The sequence below is a fragment of the Oncorhynchus keta genome, chromosome 6, assembly GCF_023373465.1.
Source record: "Oncorhynchus keta strain PuntledgeMale-10-30-2019 chromosome 6, Oket_V2, whole genome shotgun sequence".
Lineage (NCBI taxonomy): Eukaryota > Metazoa > Chordata > Actinopteri > Salmoniformes > Salmonidae > Oncorhynchus > Oncorhynchus keta.
Genome location: NC_068426.1, coordinates 34,581,233 through 34,598,077, shown reverse-complemented (window position 1 = coordinate 34,598,077; position 16,845 = coordinate 34,581,233). Strand labels below are relative to the sequence as shown.

Sequence of the window (16,845 nt, the reverse complement as noted above, 5' to 3'; positions counted from 1 at the left end):
CCAATCCCTTATGAGCTTTTTCTAAAATAGTGATTTATTTTTCTTTCATTTTAATTTCTAACTCAGATTTAAATTTAGCAGAGTATGAGATTACCATTCCCCTAATGGATGCCTTAAAAGCGTCCCAGATTATATTGGGACAGCTTTTCTCTGCTCTTTATGTCTACATTTTTTATTTTATATTTTGAAGATTCTCTCTGTTCATTCTCCATATTCCGTCGCTAACTTTATTTTCTGTTGGTATAATTAAGTATAACACTGTCCTGCTCTAATATGGCCAGCTGTTTTTAGTCACAACTTTCGTGTTTTAACGTACTGTATGTGTTTGTAGTTTTGTTTAATGTTGTGTTAGTGTATGTAAGTTGTTTTGTCTGAAATGTTGTTCCCCTTGCTGCTATTGGACCAGGTCTCTCTTGGAAAAGAGATGTTATCTCAATGACAAAAACCTGTATAAATAAAGGTTATAAAAAATTATAATAAAAAAATTATAATAAAAAAATATATAATAAAAAATCCCCAGCAAAATCTGTAAATTTAAGCTAGAGATATCAGTTTCTAATTTAAGGCCTATGTTGGCCTTCTGCATCTGCGGTGAAGGTGGCCGAGCTACAACGGTGTGTGTCGGACTCCTCTGAAGACGGTAACACTGATATGCCCACCTCTGTCTGTAGCGTCCGAACCGTTTGAGCTACAAACTCATCTGAAGGAAACCCATAGAAACGAATGGAAGTAGTTTTGTGCCAACAAAAATAAGGTGTTAAATATGTGTCCCAAATTTTTCTTAATATTTTCTGAGCTTTCTTATACTGTATCTCCTGGATATAGGACAGACACCTCAGAACCTTATTCCTTATGATAAAAAAAACTAAATGTTTTCTCCCCAATTGGTAGTTAGTCCCATCGCTGCAATCGTACGGACTCAGGAGAGGCGAAGGTCATGCGTCCTCCGAAATACAACCTTGCCAAGCGGCACTGCTTCTTGACACACTGCTCAGTTAACCAGGAAGCCAGCTCCACCAATGTGTCAGAGGAAACACTGTACAACGGGCGACTGTGTCAGCGTGCATGCGCCCGGCCCGCCACAGGAGTCACTAGAGTGTGATGGGACAAGGACATCCCTGCCAGCCAAACCCTCCCCTAACCCAGACGACGCTGGGCCAACTGTGCGTTGTCTCATGGGTCTCCAGGGTCATGGCCGCCTGCGTCATAGCCCGGGATCGATCTCGGATCTGTAGTGACGGCTTAAGCACTGCAGTGCCTTAAACCGCTGCGCCACTCAGGAGGTCCCCTGTGACACATTTTTTGACTGTCTTTTTTGCCATTTATGAATGTGTTATACAGTGCGTTTCTATGGGCTACAGTAGTAAAGGCCAAATTCAATATTTGATCATAAAATAAAATGTGGGAAACCCAAAGGGCTCCTTAAATTCCAAATCAAACAGCTAAATAATCTGTGGTATTACCATTTTTAAAACACAAATACTATTTTAAAACAATTCCATATGTTAGTTTAGTACCCTTATTAAAAACTATTTATATATTTTTTGTTGTGAATCCTTGAAATCTTGTCCACATTCTGATTGTGCCCACATTTTCCAAAATATGTCTACACATGGTAATAAAATGTGTCTCGCATCCATCCATTGTGTCCGTTTTGTGAGCAGATTTCCTGGTCCCTCTCCTTTATGCTAACTTTTTGACAGCTATTTTTTTTTAAATAATATGTATTTATTTATTTTAAGACACATATTGATGCCATAACTCAATGGTGCCACTTGTCAATGATTTTAAAGGTAGGATCATGATTTAAACGGTTTCACTGTCCAGATCTGTCTACACTTAAGATTTCCAGACACGATCTTTTAATCGTTTACACCTGTTTCAAAATGTGGGCACAAACAGAATGTGGATCAAATCAGGACAAAGCCAAAGGATGCATGATAGAAAATGGGGCTAGAGAGGTAAAGAGCGAACATGGATGGATAGAGATCAGATTAGATGTAGTGTCAGAGATTAAACCACAGAATCTGTCCAGACCCCAGAATGGAACTAGGTTAGTCGTTAAAATTAGCCTTAGCCAACATCTGTTCTCTTTGTGTGCGGTAAGATACTTACTAGGCTGATTTGAGTGCCTACAAATGTGAACATTCCTGGGACCCATGACGCATGTCTGTTTCGGATTGTCTGCCTGTAGAGCTGTGTGTGTGTGTGTGTGTGTGTGTGTGTGTGTACATGTATGTGTGTGTGAGAAAGAGCGAAAGAGCGTGTTGGAGGAGACAATGCTCCCTTGTCCCGTCTGTCTCTCAGACATTGGAATGGAAAGAGGGAGACGGAGAGGGAGGAGAAAGAGAGCGGATAGAGGGGAAGAGAGGGCGGGAGACAAGAGCCCATGAGAGGCAGATCGAACAGACAGCTCTCTCTCCAAACCGTAATGTAGTGTAGACACAGTGATAGTGGGGCCCAATAACCCGGCTAATACTCCACGGAACTAAGGCACAGCTGAAACGCTCTCTACAAAAGGGCTTCTTTATTTCATACAAAGGAAGATCGTGATTGCAGTCATTTCCGTCATGGCAATAATAGTGTTGCGTACACAAACATAGAAAAACAACAAATACAAAAATATTTTAGACTGGAAGTAGAGCTAATCTTTGAATTACAATCTCGGTTGGACTCATTTTATTTTCAAAACCACAATTGATCTTTTTTTTTTAAAACATGTTTTTTTTTTTACATCCTTCTGTTGCTCTCCATCTTATGTGACACAGAGCTTCTCTCTGTGTCACATGTCCATATACTACAATCAAACAGGTGATTTGCAGGGCACTGTATCTGTGGAGGGTGTAGTGAGGAAAGAACCCAGAAAGACAAGAGTGGGGAGTGAGTGCTTTACCTGTGTCTGTCACACACTGGTCATTTCACCATGCACGACATTCCCCAGTCAAGAAACCCAAGACACATGAACACATCTAAAAAATAAAAAATGTCTATTTTCATTTGTTTCCTAGTTTGTTCTAAAAGAGTCTGTGTTCGGTTTCGGGTTACGTGGTAACGGTGGTAAGAAGACGACGGCCACGTTGCAGCATATATGAGCGTTGAGGAAGAAAAGCTGTGGAAGTTCAGTAGACAAACAACGAGAAAGGCATGTGCAAAATTCACTCTGAGGCTGGAGGAGATTCCTGACCACTGTTTCCAACAGTCCAACAGTGGGTTCTCTCCCTTTTCTTCTTCCTCTCTTCTCCTTTCTAGTCTTAGATGTGCCATGTAATGGTGATATGTATCTGAAGCTGTGTCTAGGCACTATCTGTTCATCCTGACCAGCAGAAAACCGCCATGTTGGTCAGACTGAGGCGTCTCCTGGCCTCTCCACACAGTGTCTCTCACAGCTGACATCCCTGTGTCTGTTAACATCAATGGACCCCATCCTGAGGAAACTAAGGATGAGACGGCCATGTTGGTCCCACTTCAGGGGTCTGTAGCAGTGGCCATGTTGGATCCATCTGTAGGTGACTGGCTCCAGTAGGGGGCTATAATGGTGGCCATGTTGGATTCACCTGTATGTGTAGTTGCCTGTTTGCTCTGAGCAGGTCAGTGTTGTCCTCAGCGAGAGGGTCAGGGGTCGGGTCTCCTGACCTCCACAGCTCGGCTCTGGGTTAGGGTCAACCTGAGGAACACAGAGAGAGGTTAGGCCAGTTTGACCTACAATACCGTGTATGTATGTACGTGCATGCGTGGTGTGTGTGCATCTGAGTGTGGGTGAGTGTACCTCTGAGTAAAGAGGTGGGGGCTGGAATCTGAACTCTGTGATGTAAGCTTGCAGCGTTCCCTGGCCCTCTTGGTTGACCTCTGACCCCTCACAGCGCTCCAAACAGCCTCGCCTCTGCTCATCTGTCACCGCCAGGTCACTGTAGCTGGGGGGAGCTGTGAATACACACACAACATGCAATTAACATGGGAGAACACACACACACACAGTACACACACCACTCCACACACACACAGGTGTATGTCGTACCCTCAGGTCTCTCTGGCCAGCTGACGGTACAACAGTAGCTGCTGATGCTGCTGGTTCGACTGGTGAATGCGTGGAGAGGGATGGTCCCTATCACCAACGGCAACGACAGAGACAGGTTCAACCCCCCAGGGATGTCCACATACACCTGAGAGGGAGAGAGATGGATATTATCTTATTTACAGCCCATATTTTGATGCACTAACTTTTACAATACTATACATGACTGGAAAGTACCTGCTAAACCGGTTAGATTTTAGGAGGTATTTATTTATTTCCTATTCTCCCATATTAACACATGTATTACCATATCAACTATACTATGTTTATCATCATTCCTCACCATCAGTGAGTACTCCACTCTAATGAGTGGACAGTCCAGGATGGATGGGGAGACCGGGGGTATGTGGAGCAGTTTTCCATCCCAGCTCTGGCTCTTCCCCTGGGACAGGGTGTCCCCACGCAGGGCCGCCACCTGCTGTTGGAGCTGTCGAGCCTTGCCCTTAGCGAAGTAGGTCTGGGTCTGGCACAGCGCTGCCTTGGGCACCACCACCCTGGACGAACAGTTCTCCACCTCCGCAAAGATCTGGAGGGACTCACCTAAGAGAGGAGGAGAGGAGAAAAAGGCTGAGATGTGTGGGGGGGGTGAGTATGGGACTGTGTGTGTGTGTGTGTGGTGTCCTGAGAATACCTCTCAGCGCAGTATTTATATCTGCAGTGCTGTACGTTCCCTCTGGGGTTTGAGCATGTTGTGTTGTGAAACATTCTGAGCAGTGTGTGGTTAGATTGAGCGGAAATCATCATTAGCCAATCAGGTGTTTCTCACCTGGTGTGTATCCTTTCCTCTCTATCTTGGCGCTGAGTGAGATGGGTCCTGAGGCACAGAACCAGCAACACAGGGTCTTGTCCTTAGTGCCAGCTTGAGGGGCCTATACGCACAGAAATGGCAGTCACAAATTGCCCTGTGTGACAGCTTGTGTGTGTGTGTGTGTACACGTGGGAACATTTTGATTGTTCCCACAAGGTCAAATGCTATTTCTAGGTAGTTTAGGGTTAAGGTTAGAATTAGGTTTAGGGTTAGGAGCTAGGGCTAGGTTTAGGAGCTAGGGTTAGGTTTTTTGGGTTAGGGGTTAGGGAAAATAGGATTTTGAATGGGACTGAATTGTGTCCCCATATGAATTGTGTGTATTCCTCACCAGTAGCAGTGGTGTGTTGATGTCAATGTGTTCAAAGACAGTGAACTCTTTCTTGACTCTGACAGGCAGCAGCCATGGTCTGTAGAGCTCTGCTCTCACCCAGTACCTCACACTACCATGCTTCCCTTCAAACGACGTGGCCAGGGGCCTGAGAGAGGGGGACGAGGGGAGAGAGGAAATTGGTTCATAGGATTAGACTTCTTACAGGTCTATCTTTAGATATGATTCCATATTTGGGTTTTGGATTTTATGTTATGGCTGTTATAGGTTTGTGTGTGTCCATCTGTTACGTACATCTGTGGTAGCAGGAAGCTGAACGCGAACTCGTGTAATCCTGTGTTGAGAACAGTCAGGGCCTCCTCTGGACTGTCTTCATCTGAAACACAGGAGAACAAGATTCCAAATACCATACCTGACGCACACACACACCCAGTGTACACACGCATAGACACGCACCCACCATTTCATTGTATCGTGTTGCGATTTCAAGTTGCCTAGTGCTTTCAAGTGCCTCAGTCCAAGGCAACACCAAGACAATAAATCCAGTAATAAATGTTGTACGACACATAAAAAAAAAAGACTTTGACACATAGAAAAATACTTTATAGCACATACAACCCAGTCATTGTATTACATTTCAATATTACCCAGTCATGTCATCGATGCGCGAAATACAACATGTCATCTAATTTAATCTGTGAACATTTCAGACAGTACAGAGAGGAGAAGACACACCCAGGCAGAGGAAGCACGAATCCCCTTTCACTTCCTCAATCTACATGTCATCGATAAATGTTCATGTTGATGTGGGTATAGATCTGTTTCCTGCCACCTCGGCACTCCCGCGTGTTATCTTGTCAGCAGAGAACATTTTGTGTGTGTGTGTGTTGAGAACATTGTGTGTGGGTGTGTGTGGTTGCCAAGTCACACCGGCAGAGTGAGGAGAGCAGGCGCATACCGGTATGAACCAGAATGAGCAGTGGATTTTCAGCCGGCTACTCCAACAGACACATTACTACTCGGCCTCCCATTGGAACAAAGCTAACCTGGTCCCGCCCCTCGACTAAGGCCCTTTATGAATGACCATGTGTTCTGTAATATGGAGAGACAGAAAGAAAAAGGGAACAGAGACAGGGAGCGATATACAGGGAGGAGGGAAAGGGAGGGAGAGATTTCACCAAAAAACCCTCATGCCATGCAGCAGTAGAAGCAGCCATGTTATTCTCACAGACAAAACAGAGAGCCAGCAGAGATGGACTGTAGTATCTGAGGTAAATAAAGAGGGACTCGAGAGCAGGTACATTCACGCATCTTTATTAAAAAACCAACAGCATGTTTTATTTGACAAATTCATCAGAGGCAATCAATCAATCAACACACAGCATCAATGAGGGTTATTACAGTGCATCAAAAACTAGGAAAACATTTTTTTTTTTAACGAATAAACACTTGCAGAAATGTCTAAAAACACGTTCTTGCTTTGTCATTATGCGGTAGATTGACGAGGAAAAACATTTATTCAATCAATTTTAGAATATGGCTGTAACATAACAAAATGTGGAAAAAAGTGAAGGGGTCTGAATACTTTCCGAATGCACTGTACTTCAACACCAAGTGAGAGAAAAGCAGTGTAACCGGCAGGCAGCTTTGGTCCAGGAGAGCTACAGCCCAGCACTAACATACCTGGGTCTACAGATGTAGGGTCTTAATTTGAGCCAGATTGCTACAGCAGGAAAGTAATCCTGCAGCAACAGGAAATGTGAATTATTATATGGATTATAATTCATAGACATTTTTTCGGTAGGGGTTGATACATTTGGTTCACAAGGGAAAATCAAGTCTGAAATTTCAAAGTGGAAATTACAAACTTCAGATGCCCTTTGAAACCTCAACTACACCAAAAGTAAAAACTCTCCTGCATTGCAGGAAGGACCTCCTTCAAGACGGTGATCAAACGACGATCCTACATCTGTAAGGAACCCTACCGATTAACGTTGTTTTCGTAAAGGCTATTCTGAATTTAGGGTACCGGTAGGTTCGGCGAGTCGCCGAGAAGGCAACCAATCTTCTGCTGGAGGTCTTGGCGATGGTATATTGTGGTGGATACAATTGCTCTGGAGAAAATATTGCTTCAGCTCTCAGACATCACCCTGGCAACGACAGCCTGATTCGCCCACACAGAGGTGCATTTACTGTCCTAATTATGAGATAGGAACTTACTCTGCCATATAAGTTTGTATTGCTGTCTTATGTCAAGAGTGTATTTTTATTACGGGTGTATACTAACCATGGGATAGTTTTTCCTTCAAATCTCTTGTGTTGTTATGCCCTGTAAAGATGCTGAATTAATCCTAGCTGTATCAGTTTACATGTCCCACGAGAACAGCTATTATGCAAATATCACTGGGACTGTTGTTATAGACTGAAACTGAACCTCAGCCTCAACCTCAGTACTACTGTAATTGTTGTAACATATCAATTACTTTATGAGGAAAGGCCTATGTATTTTTTAGGCAATATATATATATATATATATATTCGTTTTACAGTACACTATGGAAAAGTAACAATGGCAAATTGATGACAAATTTGCATGCTTTCGAATTGTCATTTCCTCAGACGCAACGACGTCATCCAATATACACGTGGGAGTTCAGACCAATCAGAGGCGACAGAGGTCTGTCTCCCCCCGTGAGTCCCTCAGCCAGTTTGTGAACAGGTTTGAACCGCTTCTAACAAAGGGAGTAAACTTCAGGATGTTATCAGTGAAAGAATGTTCCTGATAAAATTGTACAACATAAACAGTCATAAAACGTCGAAAATATTCCAACTTCACCGCTTTCGGTTAGATTGGCCCAATCAAGGTCACATTCGGACTAAATTCTATGGTTTCTTCCCTCGCCACGTAAAACGCAAAGAAGGCGTTAACAATTTGTTATGACTGTTAAATCTGAATAAAAAGCACAACTACTGTAGAATCTACATAAATTGTAATGTGTCACTATAAAACATAAATATATTTAATATTTATGTCCCATCACGCGTTATTAAACCGACTAAATTGGACGAGGAAAACCTATGCGTTACACCAGGACTATCTGGTCGCATCAGGACCACTATCCCACCTGACTTTAAGAACTCATCAACACATCATGACATTTGTCATTTGTTCCAATCAATGTGTGACGTGTGTGTTGTGCAGTTTATGTGAAATTAAACCACCATCACTCGTAACTTACAAATGGCGTAGCCTATAACCACAGCAATGGCAATGCAGAGCTCCCTAACATGGCAGGAATCCGGTGATGTATAACCGTGTTCTATTTCTACAACCTGAACTAGGCCAACACTATCCATATAGCCTACTCTCAAAATGTTGCCAACACATCTCTGTGAGAATGAGTGGTAATTATGATGTGGTTGTCCCTTACCTCTCTCCTCTCCTATTAACGTGTCGCTATGGTTTAAGTATTCCACCTCCTCGGTGTAATTCTGAGTGTAGGCAGTGTTGGCCCCAGCGTTGCGGGACTCTGTCCACCGCACCTTGGCTACTCCTCTGGCGGTTATGTTCAGCGTTTTGACGCGAACCTCGCCTGCGACTTCGATGATCACCCTCCCGGATACCGAATCACCACCGGAGTAAACGGGAACATTGTTGTCGTTGAGATAGTCGAAGCAGACGGCTAAAGTCTTCACCTTGCCCAGCACCATGGTGTTAGAGAAAGAGCGTATAAGAAATCATTTAGAAATCCCCACACACACCACCCACGGCCACTCTTTTGCCCAGCATAGAGGCTGCGCCCTGCGTGCTGGGTCAGTGGTCCTCTCGCTGGCGGTTCGTATGTGTGTGTCAGCGGTAACAGTGGCTGGTAGCTCCTCGCATCCTCCCAGTGCGAGCCTTTCTAATGTGTCCTCTGCTTTCTAGTATGAGCTAGTGATTGGTCGTTCGCGAATTAACGACTCGTTTCGAACGGATCTTTTTGGTGAGCGTCGGGAACCAAATCGCATGTGTGAAAGAGCCGTTCATTTGGCTCCCTGGTTTGAATATGCTTACAGCTAGGCTGTAGGCTACTGCTTTTTGAACGATTATCTGTAGATACGTTATAAAAACATTGTCGGAAGATGGTAATTCCTCATTGCTGGAATAAAAGGTCCAAGTGACGAGAGCCTCATTATGGTCCACACTTTATTTTTGCATTGTGTAGAAAAAAACCCACCAGCGAGCTAATTTCGTCAGTTAAAAATGTATTTAAACTCACAGTTTAGACATCTGCTATTTTTCATGGTTTTTCATACATGTTTAAGCACTACTGAACGAAGAGCTGTTTGGGAGCCATCTGAACGGCTCTTTTAGCTGAATGGAGCCAACATTTCCGGTTCATCGAAAAAAGACATGGCATGCAGTCCAAAAGACACACTCTATCCCCTCTGCACTCAAATTAAGTGGACACTTCTGATGACGTTTCATGACGTCTGACGAGTATACACTTAAGGGACGAACGAGGGAGGAAGGAATTAATTTTTAATGGTCCACTGTGGCCGGAAATTCGTCACTCCTTCATCCCGCGATGATTGCCCCCCCCAACCCAACCCCTCTTTTTACCCAGCTGCTACTCTGTTTATCATATATGCATAGTCACTTTAACTATACATTCATGTAGATACTACCTCAATCAGCCTGACTAACCGGTGTCTGTATGTAGCCGCGCTACTTTTATAGCCTCCTAACTGTATATAGCCTGTCTTTTTACTGTTGTTTTATTTCTTTACCTACCTATTCACCTAATACATTTTTTACACTATTGGTTAGAACCTAAGTAAGCATTTCACAAATAAACTTTGATTTGATTTGATTGTGTTTTCAGACACCAGTAGATTGTGGGTGCTTTATATGCGCTACAGTCAATTATGAGTGCATGTCTACTCGCATTAAATATATAATTATTCATTTACGCCTACTGTGATCGCTCGCAAATTAATTAGCTAACTAACGTTAGCCTGCCTAGCTGGAAACCTCTGAAGAAGGAACATTTTTTTATTTACAATTTCCAAAAGATAACCAAACAAAAATATATTTACATTTCATGATTAGTGTTTGTGCCATCATGTGCATTAGTAGCACACTTTCTAATTGATTTGCATTCATTTTTATTTACACTTGTATGTAGACTTCTCCATTGATGTTTTTTTTAAGTTTTCACTGACCTTTCTTAGCGGATGTACAATCGTCGCGAATTGAATTATGGGGAGTTTCAGGCCCCAGGGTGAACATAATTGTACAGTCGCAGAGCCGACTAAAAACAAGGGCTGAGGGGCTTACGTTACAAACTTCCCTTGCTAATCATGTGGACCGCCCTCCAAGATGGTCACTGGATTTCCCCAAGGGCATAAGGCAAGGGTAAGTGGATGTGGGTGTGTCTTTTAAGTGTTTGGACCACTGCCTTGGAATTCCCATGCTGCAACCTGGACTCAGGTACAGATGTAACATAGTAAATGTAAATCCAGGACATGCCAATTAGTAAAATATCTAATGTTTTGTATGGTATGTATTAATTTGTCAATCTCCATCTTCCATTTCGCATTAATTTTATAAATTACAATTTGTATGATCTGTGAAGAATTGTAATTTGTACAATATGTTAAGAAATAGCAAAACGTATATATGTTACGAATTCCAATTGGTTGTGGCTAACATGAACTAGGTAGCGAGCGCTAACGTTAGATAGGTAGCTAACCGTAGCTAGGCTAGGAGTGAGGTTAGGAGTTAGGTTAGGGGAAGGGTTAGCTAATGCTAAGTACTATAGTTGCAAAGTAGGTCAAAAGTAGTAAGAAGTTGCAAAGTTGCTAATTCGGCAAAATGCTAAAGTTGTCCATGATGAGCTTCAAACATGCAACCTTTGGGTTACTAGATGTTTGTGTTATACACTTACACATCCCCCCTGACCAACCACCGTACTTTCGTTTTTTACCTTAAGTAACCTTCTGTCTCATGTAACCATAACATACTGTACTAATTTGAGGGTCTTGGATTTGCTTTTACTATGTTTTGTCTACTCTATGAGACCAGGCTGCATCACTAGTTTGAGCCGCTCCAGGTCTCAAAACTCTTAAAGAGAAATTGCCCCTAAAAAGTAACTAATCCCTTTGAAAACAGCCTATGTGGCATCAAAATGAGTCAGAAACATGTATTCTAGTGCCAAAATTGACTACAAAGTTTAAATAGGATAAATTGACATGAAGTCAGTCTCATCTGAAAAGGAGTTTGGAACCTCAGTGAGTCACAACGAGTAAATTAAGGTTGTGTTTTAATTACAAATATGTCAACAAATCATGCCCCCTTTTGGCAAGAGCCATGCACAAATCAAATTGAGGAGGGGGATTATTTGAAATACTCTTTGAAGAGGTATGGTTTCAAGTCTCTTTTGAAGCTGGGCAGGGACTCTGCTGTCCTAGGTGATGCGAGCTTCAACTGGAAGCCAGTGGAATGTGCAGAGTAGTGGGGTGACATTGGAGAACTTGGGAAGGTTTAATTTATCTAACGACGTCAGATATCGTTATTGTTGCTTATTGCTGACCCTATCCCCCCTGCCCTCAAATTAAGTGGACACTTCTGATGACGTATCATGACGTCTGACGAGAATATACTTGAAAGGCAAGGGGCTAGGGAGGAAGGAATTCATTTTAAATGGACCACCCTTGGCCAGAAATTCATCACTCCTTCATCCCGCGACGATTGTGTTTTCAGCCACCAGTAGCTTGTGGGTGCTTTATATGCGCTACAGTCAATTATGAGTGCACGTCTTCTTATATTAAATATTATATTAATTATTCATGTACGCTTACTGTATGATTGCTAGCAAATTAATTAGCTAACTAATGTTAGCCTGCCTAGCTGGAACTTCTGAAGAAGGAAAATGTTTTATTTCTACAATTTCCAAAAGATAACCAAACAAAAATATATTTATATTTCATGATTAGTGTTTGTGCCATCATGTGCATTAGTAGCACACTTCCTAACTTATTTGCAGTCATTTTTATTTGCACTTGTATGTAGACTTCTCTATTGATGTTGTTTTTAAGTTTTCACTGACCTTTCTTAGCAGATGTACAATCTTCGCGAATTGAATTATGGGGAGTTTCAGGCACCGGAGTGAACATAATTGTACAATCGCAGAACTGACTAAAAACGATGGCTGAGGTGCTTACTTTGCAAACTTCCCTTGCTTGGCTAATCATGTGGACCGCCCTCCAGGATGGCGACAGGATTCCCCTCAGGGCATAAGGCGAGGGTAAGTGGATGTGGGTGTGTCTTTCAAGTGTTTGGACCGCTGCCTTGGAATTCCCATGCTGCAATCTAGACTCAGGTGTAGATGTAAATGTAAATCCGGGACATGCCAATTTGTAAATTATCTAATGTTTCGTATGGTATGCATTAATTTGTCAATCTCCATCATCCATTTTGTATGATATGTTACAAATTACAATTTGTACAATATGTTACGAAATCGCAAAACAAAAATATTACGAATTCCAATTTGTTTTGGCTAACATTAACTAGGTGGCTAACCGTAGCTAAGGTTTATGGTTAGGAGTTAGGTTAGGGGAAGGGTGAGCTAATGATAAGTAGCTGCAAAGTCGGTAAAAAGTAGTAAGAAGTTGCAAAGTTGTTAATTAGGCAAAATGCTAAAGTTGTCTATGATGAGCTTCAATCATGCAACCTTTGGGTTACTAGATGTTCACGTTATACGCTTACACATCCCCCCTGACCAACCACTGTACTTTCATTTTTGCCTTAACTAACCTTCTGTCTTATGTAACCATACCAAACATAACATATTGTACTCATTTGAGGGTCTTAGATTTGCGTTTACTATGTTTTGTCTACTCTGTGAGACCAGGCTGCATCACTAGTATGAACTGCTTCTGGTCTCAAACCTCTTATTAAAGAGCGACTGCCCCTAAAATGTAACTATTCCCTTTGAAAACAGCCAAGCGACTGCCCCTAAAAAGTAACTAATCCCGTTGAAAACAGCCTAGCGACTGCCCCTAAAAAGTAACTAATCCCGTTGAAAACAGCCTAGCGACTGCCCCTAAAAAGTAACTAATCCCATTGAAAACAGCCTATGTGGCAACAAAATGTGTCAAACATTTATTCTAGTGCCAAAATTGACTACAAAGTGTAAATAGGATAATTTGACATGAAGTCAGTCTCAGGAGATTGGAACCTCAGTGAGTCACAACGAGTAAATTAAGGTTGGGTTTGGGTTACAATTATGTCAACAAATCATGCCAACCTTTGCAAACTCCATGCGCAAATCAATTTGAGGAGGGGGATTATTTCAAATACTCTTTGAAGAGGTTTGGTTTCAAGTGTTTTCTGAAGCTGGGCTGTTTTCTCTGCTGTCCTAGTTGATGTGAGCTTCAACTGGAAGCCAGTGGAGTGTGCAGAGAAGTGGGGTGACATTAGAGATCTTGGGAAGGTTTAACTTATCTAACAAAGTTAGTTAACGTTATTGCTGCTTATGTAGCTAGGTGCCATACTTTTGATAAGGCAAGGCAGGCTAGCTTACATTAGCTAGTATGGCAGGCTAGATAATGTTTGAGCTAATGTTAGCATAGCTAGCTAGCTAGATAACTAACTACCTCATTACAATTTAGGTCGTACAGCTCATCCAAGTGTATTGTCTATACTGCTGGTTATGTAACGTTATTATTTGATAATGGTAGTGAGGCAGGCGCTAACGTTTGCTTACACGTCAGATTTGAAGGTTAGTTCGTTGCTCATGTATTCTTTATTGTCTAGGGGAAAACTAAATAATGGATGCAGCTATGGTGGTAGCTAATGCAACAAACCATAACTGCGTCAACCTGCCTGAATCTAATTCAATCTGGAGCTTCTTCTTGGATGAGGTTTAATGGCAGTTGGCATCCAATAAATGTTGCATTACCGCCACCTACTAGACTCCCTTATACTTTGCTTGCAAATAAATAAAAATAAACAAATACCCTACCATCTAACCCTACACTCACTAAAAACCTACCACCCTAATCCGCTGTTTAAATCTATCTAGTCCTACCTCAGGCCAACAACCTGAAAGGATGGGACACTGCCACACCACACACTCTGTAACTCTTGTAACCACAACTTCAACTTTCTGCAACTTATTGCAGTACAGTTGATAACCATTGCTATACACGCTAAGAATATAGTCTTTCTGAAGCATATATCACTTGATGGCCTATCCCTCTGTACTGGTACAGATCCACTTCTCACACCACTCCTCTCAGGATCCCTCCCCCTTGACCTATATTCCTCTACTGTCTTCACTACCTCAGCATATGACAATTTCTGCACTATACAAACCCTGGAAACCTCAATCTGCCTCTCTCGCACCAGACATTTCTAATCCTCACACCATGCCCAAACCAGATGCTTGCGCAAATTGATTTTGTCCCCCCCACACCAAATGAGATCACGACACGCAGGTTGAAATATCAAAACAAACTCTGAACCAATTATATTAATTTGGGGACAGGTCGAAAAGCATTAAACGTGTATGGCAATTTAGTTAGCTTGCAGTTGCTAGCAAATTTGTCCTGGGATATAAACATTGAGTTGTTATTTTACCTGAAATGCACAAGGTCCTCTACTCCGTCAATTAATCTGCACAAAGCGGTCAACCAAATTGTTTCTAGTCATCTCTCCTCCTTCCAGGCTTTTTTCTTCTTCTTTGGACTTTATATGGCGATTGGAAACTAACTTTCATAATAAGGTGCATTACCACAACCGACCTCAGTTCATCTTTCAATCACCCACGTGGGTATATGTTCCTAAAAACCAATGAGGAGATGGGAGAGGCAGGACTTGCAGCGCGTTCTGCGTCACAAATAGAATCAACTTCTATTTTAGCGCCTGGCAACGCAGACGCTCGTTCGCGCGTGCAAAGCAGTCTGGGTGCAATGAATAAATAACATGTGACCGGTGTGGTCAGCATGTCAGCCCTATAGGCACTCCTACAATTCACACTAAAAATTTCCCAGTGCCAAACATTATTTTGTCTCATGCCCTTCTGCACACTTTTCAAACCTAGGGACCTCCCTCCTACACACTGCTGCCACCTGCCCTAAGCTTGACACCTGTAACAACTTAATGTATTCAGCACAGAGGTTAGTGCAGGATAACATGTATCCTAACATCACTTTGTCAGGCAAAGACTCAATATCAAACTCAAAAGAACAGACAACTCTTCTGTTCCACCACTCATGCCACCCTGTCTGCGTCACACCAAACGACAAGCATCACAAACACCTGGACCCACTGTTCCCCGGGCGGCGATGATGTGGATGTCGATTAAGGCAGCACTCCGCACCTCTCTGATTCAGAGGGGTTGCGTTAAGTGCAGAAGACACATTTCAGTTGAATGCATTCTGTTGTACAACTGACTAGGTATCCCTGCTTACCTTTCCCCTTCAGTTGGTCAACTTTCACATTTACCACTACCCCAGTAATCACCCTTTTTTTGAGAGCAAAACAATTCAAATCTCTTGTCCCCCTTTGTTTAACACGGAGCGCCTGCTCCCCCTGACCCAATCTGGCAGTACAGTCAGTCTACATCTGTAAAGCATAGCATGAGATTTTCCACTAGTTACCACAGCCAATAAGTCAAAATTGGCTATATCCTAAAAATGAATGAAAACATACATTTGCTTTTTGGTCTTAATTTAAGGTTGGGGTTAGGCATAAGGTTTGCAGTGTGGTTAGGGTTAGGGTTTAAAATCACATTTTAAGAAGATCAATTGTAGAAATAGGCAGCCTTTGTGACATTGTTGCTTTCGTAACTAGTGACTAGCTAGCATTAGCTTGACCCGAGTTACTGCCCCGATGACACAGATGGCTTCATCAACAATGGTAATGTGTGTTATGTGAAAACTTGTATTAAAAAATACCCAGTTTGATCAACTAGTAGATTAATTACACAGCCAAGCAGGTACAAATAGGAGAGTCATTTTGGTTGTGAAGTGCATTAACAAAAAGCTTTGTCCTTTCTTTATAGCAAAATGCAATTTACCGCTGTCTATTGTATCACCTTGTCACATGCCTTCCCATTTAATAATACCTCATAAGATGAAGAAGTGCTTTCTTTATGAGGATTCCCTGATGCAATGGTTCGAGAGATGTCCAGCTAGCATGCCGAACATGCAACATAGAGAAGACCAGCAAGGGGAGGCTCAGCTTCACGCAGACATGCCCTCGCTGTGAGCATTCCTGTAAATGGAACAGTGGGTAAAAATTGAATCAGGTTGGTGACATTTGACCGGGTTAAAGGTCAAAACATTTTCACCTTCATAACTTAGCCTGGTGGACACAGGCTTATAGCTGTGTTAACCATTCCATTTCACTTCAGATATCAAATGAAGTTTTATTAGTCACATGTGCCGAATACAACACCTTATAGTGAAATGCTTACTTACAAGAGCCCAACCAACAATGCAGTTTAAAAAATATGAATAAGTATAAGAAATAAAACTAACAGGTAGATAAAGAGCAGCAGTAAAATATCAATAGCAAGACTATATACAGGGGGTACTGGTACAGAGTCAATGTTCGGGGGCACCGGTTAGTCAAGGTAATTGAGG

The 16,845-nt window shown here is 42.3% G+C and overlaps 1 protein-coding gene across 4 annotated transcripts; it reads right to left on the bottom strand.

Annotated features, from left to right (window-relative positions):
- Positions 1–2,510: 2,510 nt before the first annotated feature.
- On the bottom strand, positions 2,511–16,346 carry LOC118385431 (arrestin domain-containing protein 3-like). Of its 4 annotated transcripts, none has more exons than XM_035772559.2 (8): positions 16,326–16,346; positions 5,503–5,584; positions 5,209–5,356; positions 4,839–4,941; positions 4,356–4,612; positions 4,016–4,160; positions 3,767–3,921; positions 2,511–3,664 (listed from the first exon to the last, which is right to left on the bottom strand). In XM_035772559.2, coding segments are annotated over exons 2-8 (924 nt in total). In that variant the 5' UTR covers positions 5,505–5,584; positions 16,326–16,346; the 3' UTR covers positions 2,511–3,550. The 4 variants fall into 4 exon arrangements, with proteins under 4 accessions (XP_035628452.1, XP_052377314.1, XP_052377315.1 ...); XM_052521354.1 differs by lacking the exon at positions 16,326–16,346 and adding an exon at positions 10,414–10,495; XM_052521355.1 differs by lacking the exon at positions 16,326–16,346 and adding an exon at positions 9,468–9,642.
- Positions 16,347–16,845: the final 499 nt, after the last annotated feature.

Excerpts from the sequence above, each read along its gene's own strand:
- LOC118385431 (XM_035772558.2), bottom strand. The coding sequence starts at position 8,919 with ATGGTGCTGGGCAAGGTGAAGACTTTAGCCGTCTGCTTCGACTATCTC. Across the intron at positions 4,613-4,838 it reads GAGGAAAGGATACACACCAG|GTGAGTCCCTCCAGATCTTT; the intron begins GTGAGAAACACC and ends CTCCTCTCTTAG. Across the intron at positions 3,922-4,015 it reads CTGGCCAGAGAGACCTGAGG|CTCCCCCCAGCTACAGTGAC; the intron begins GTACGACATACA and ends GTGTATTCACAG.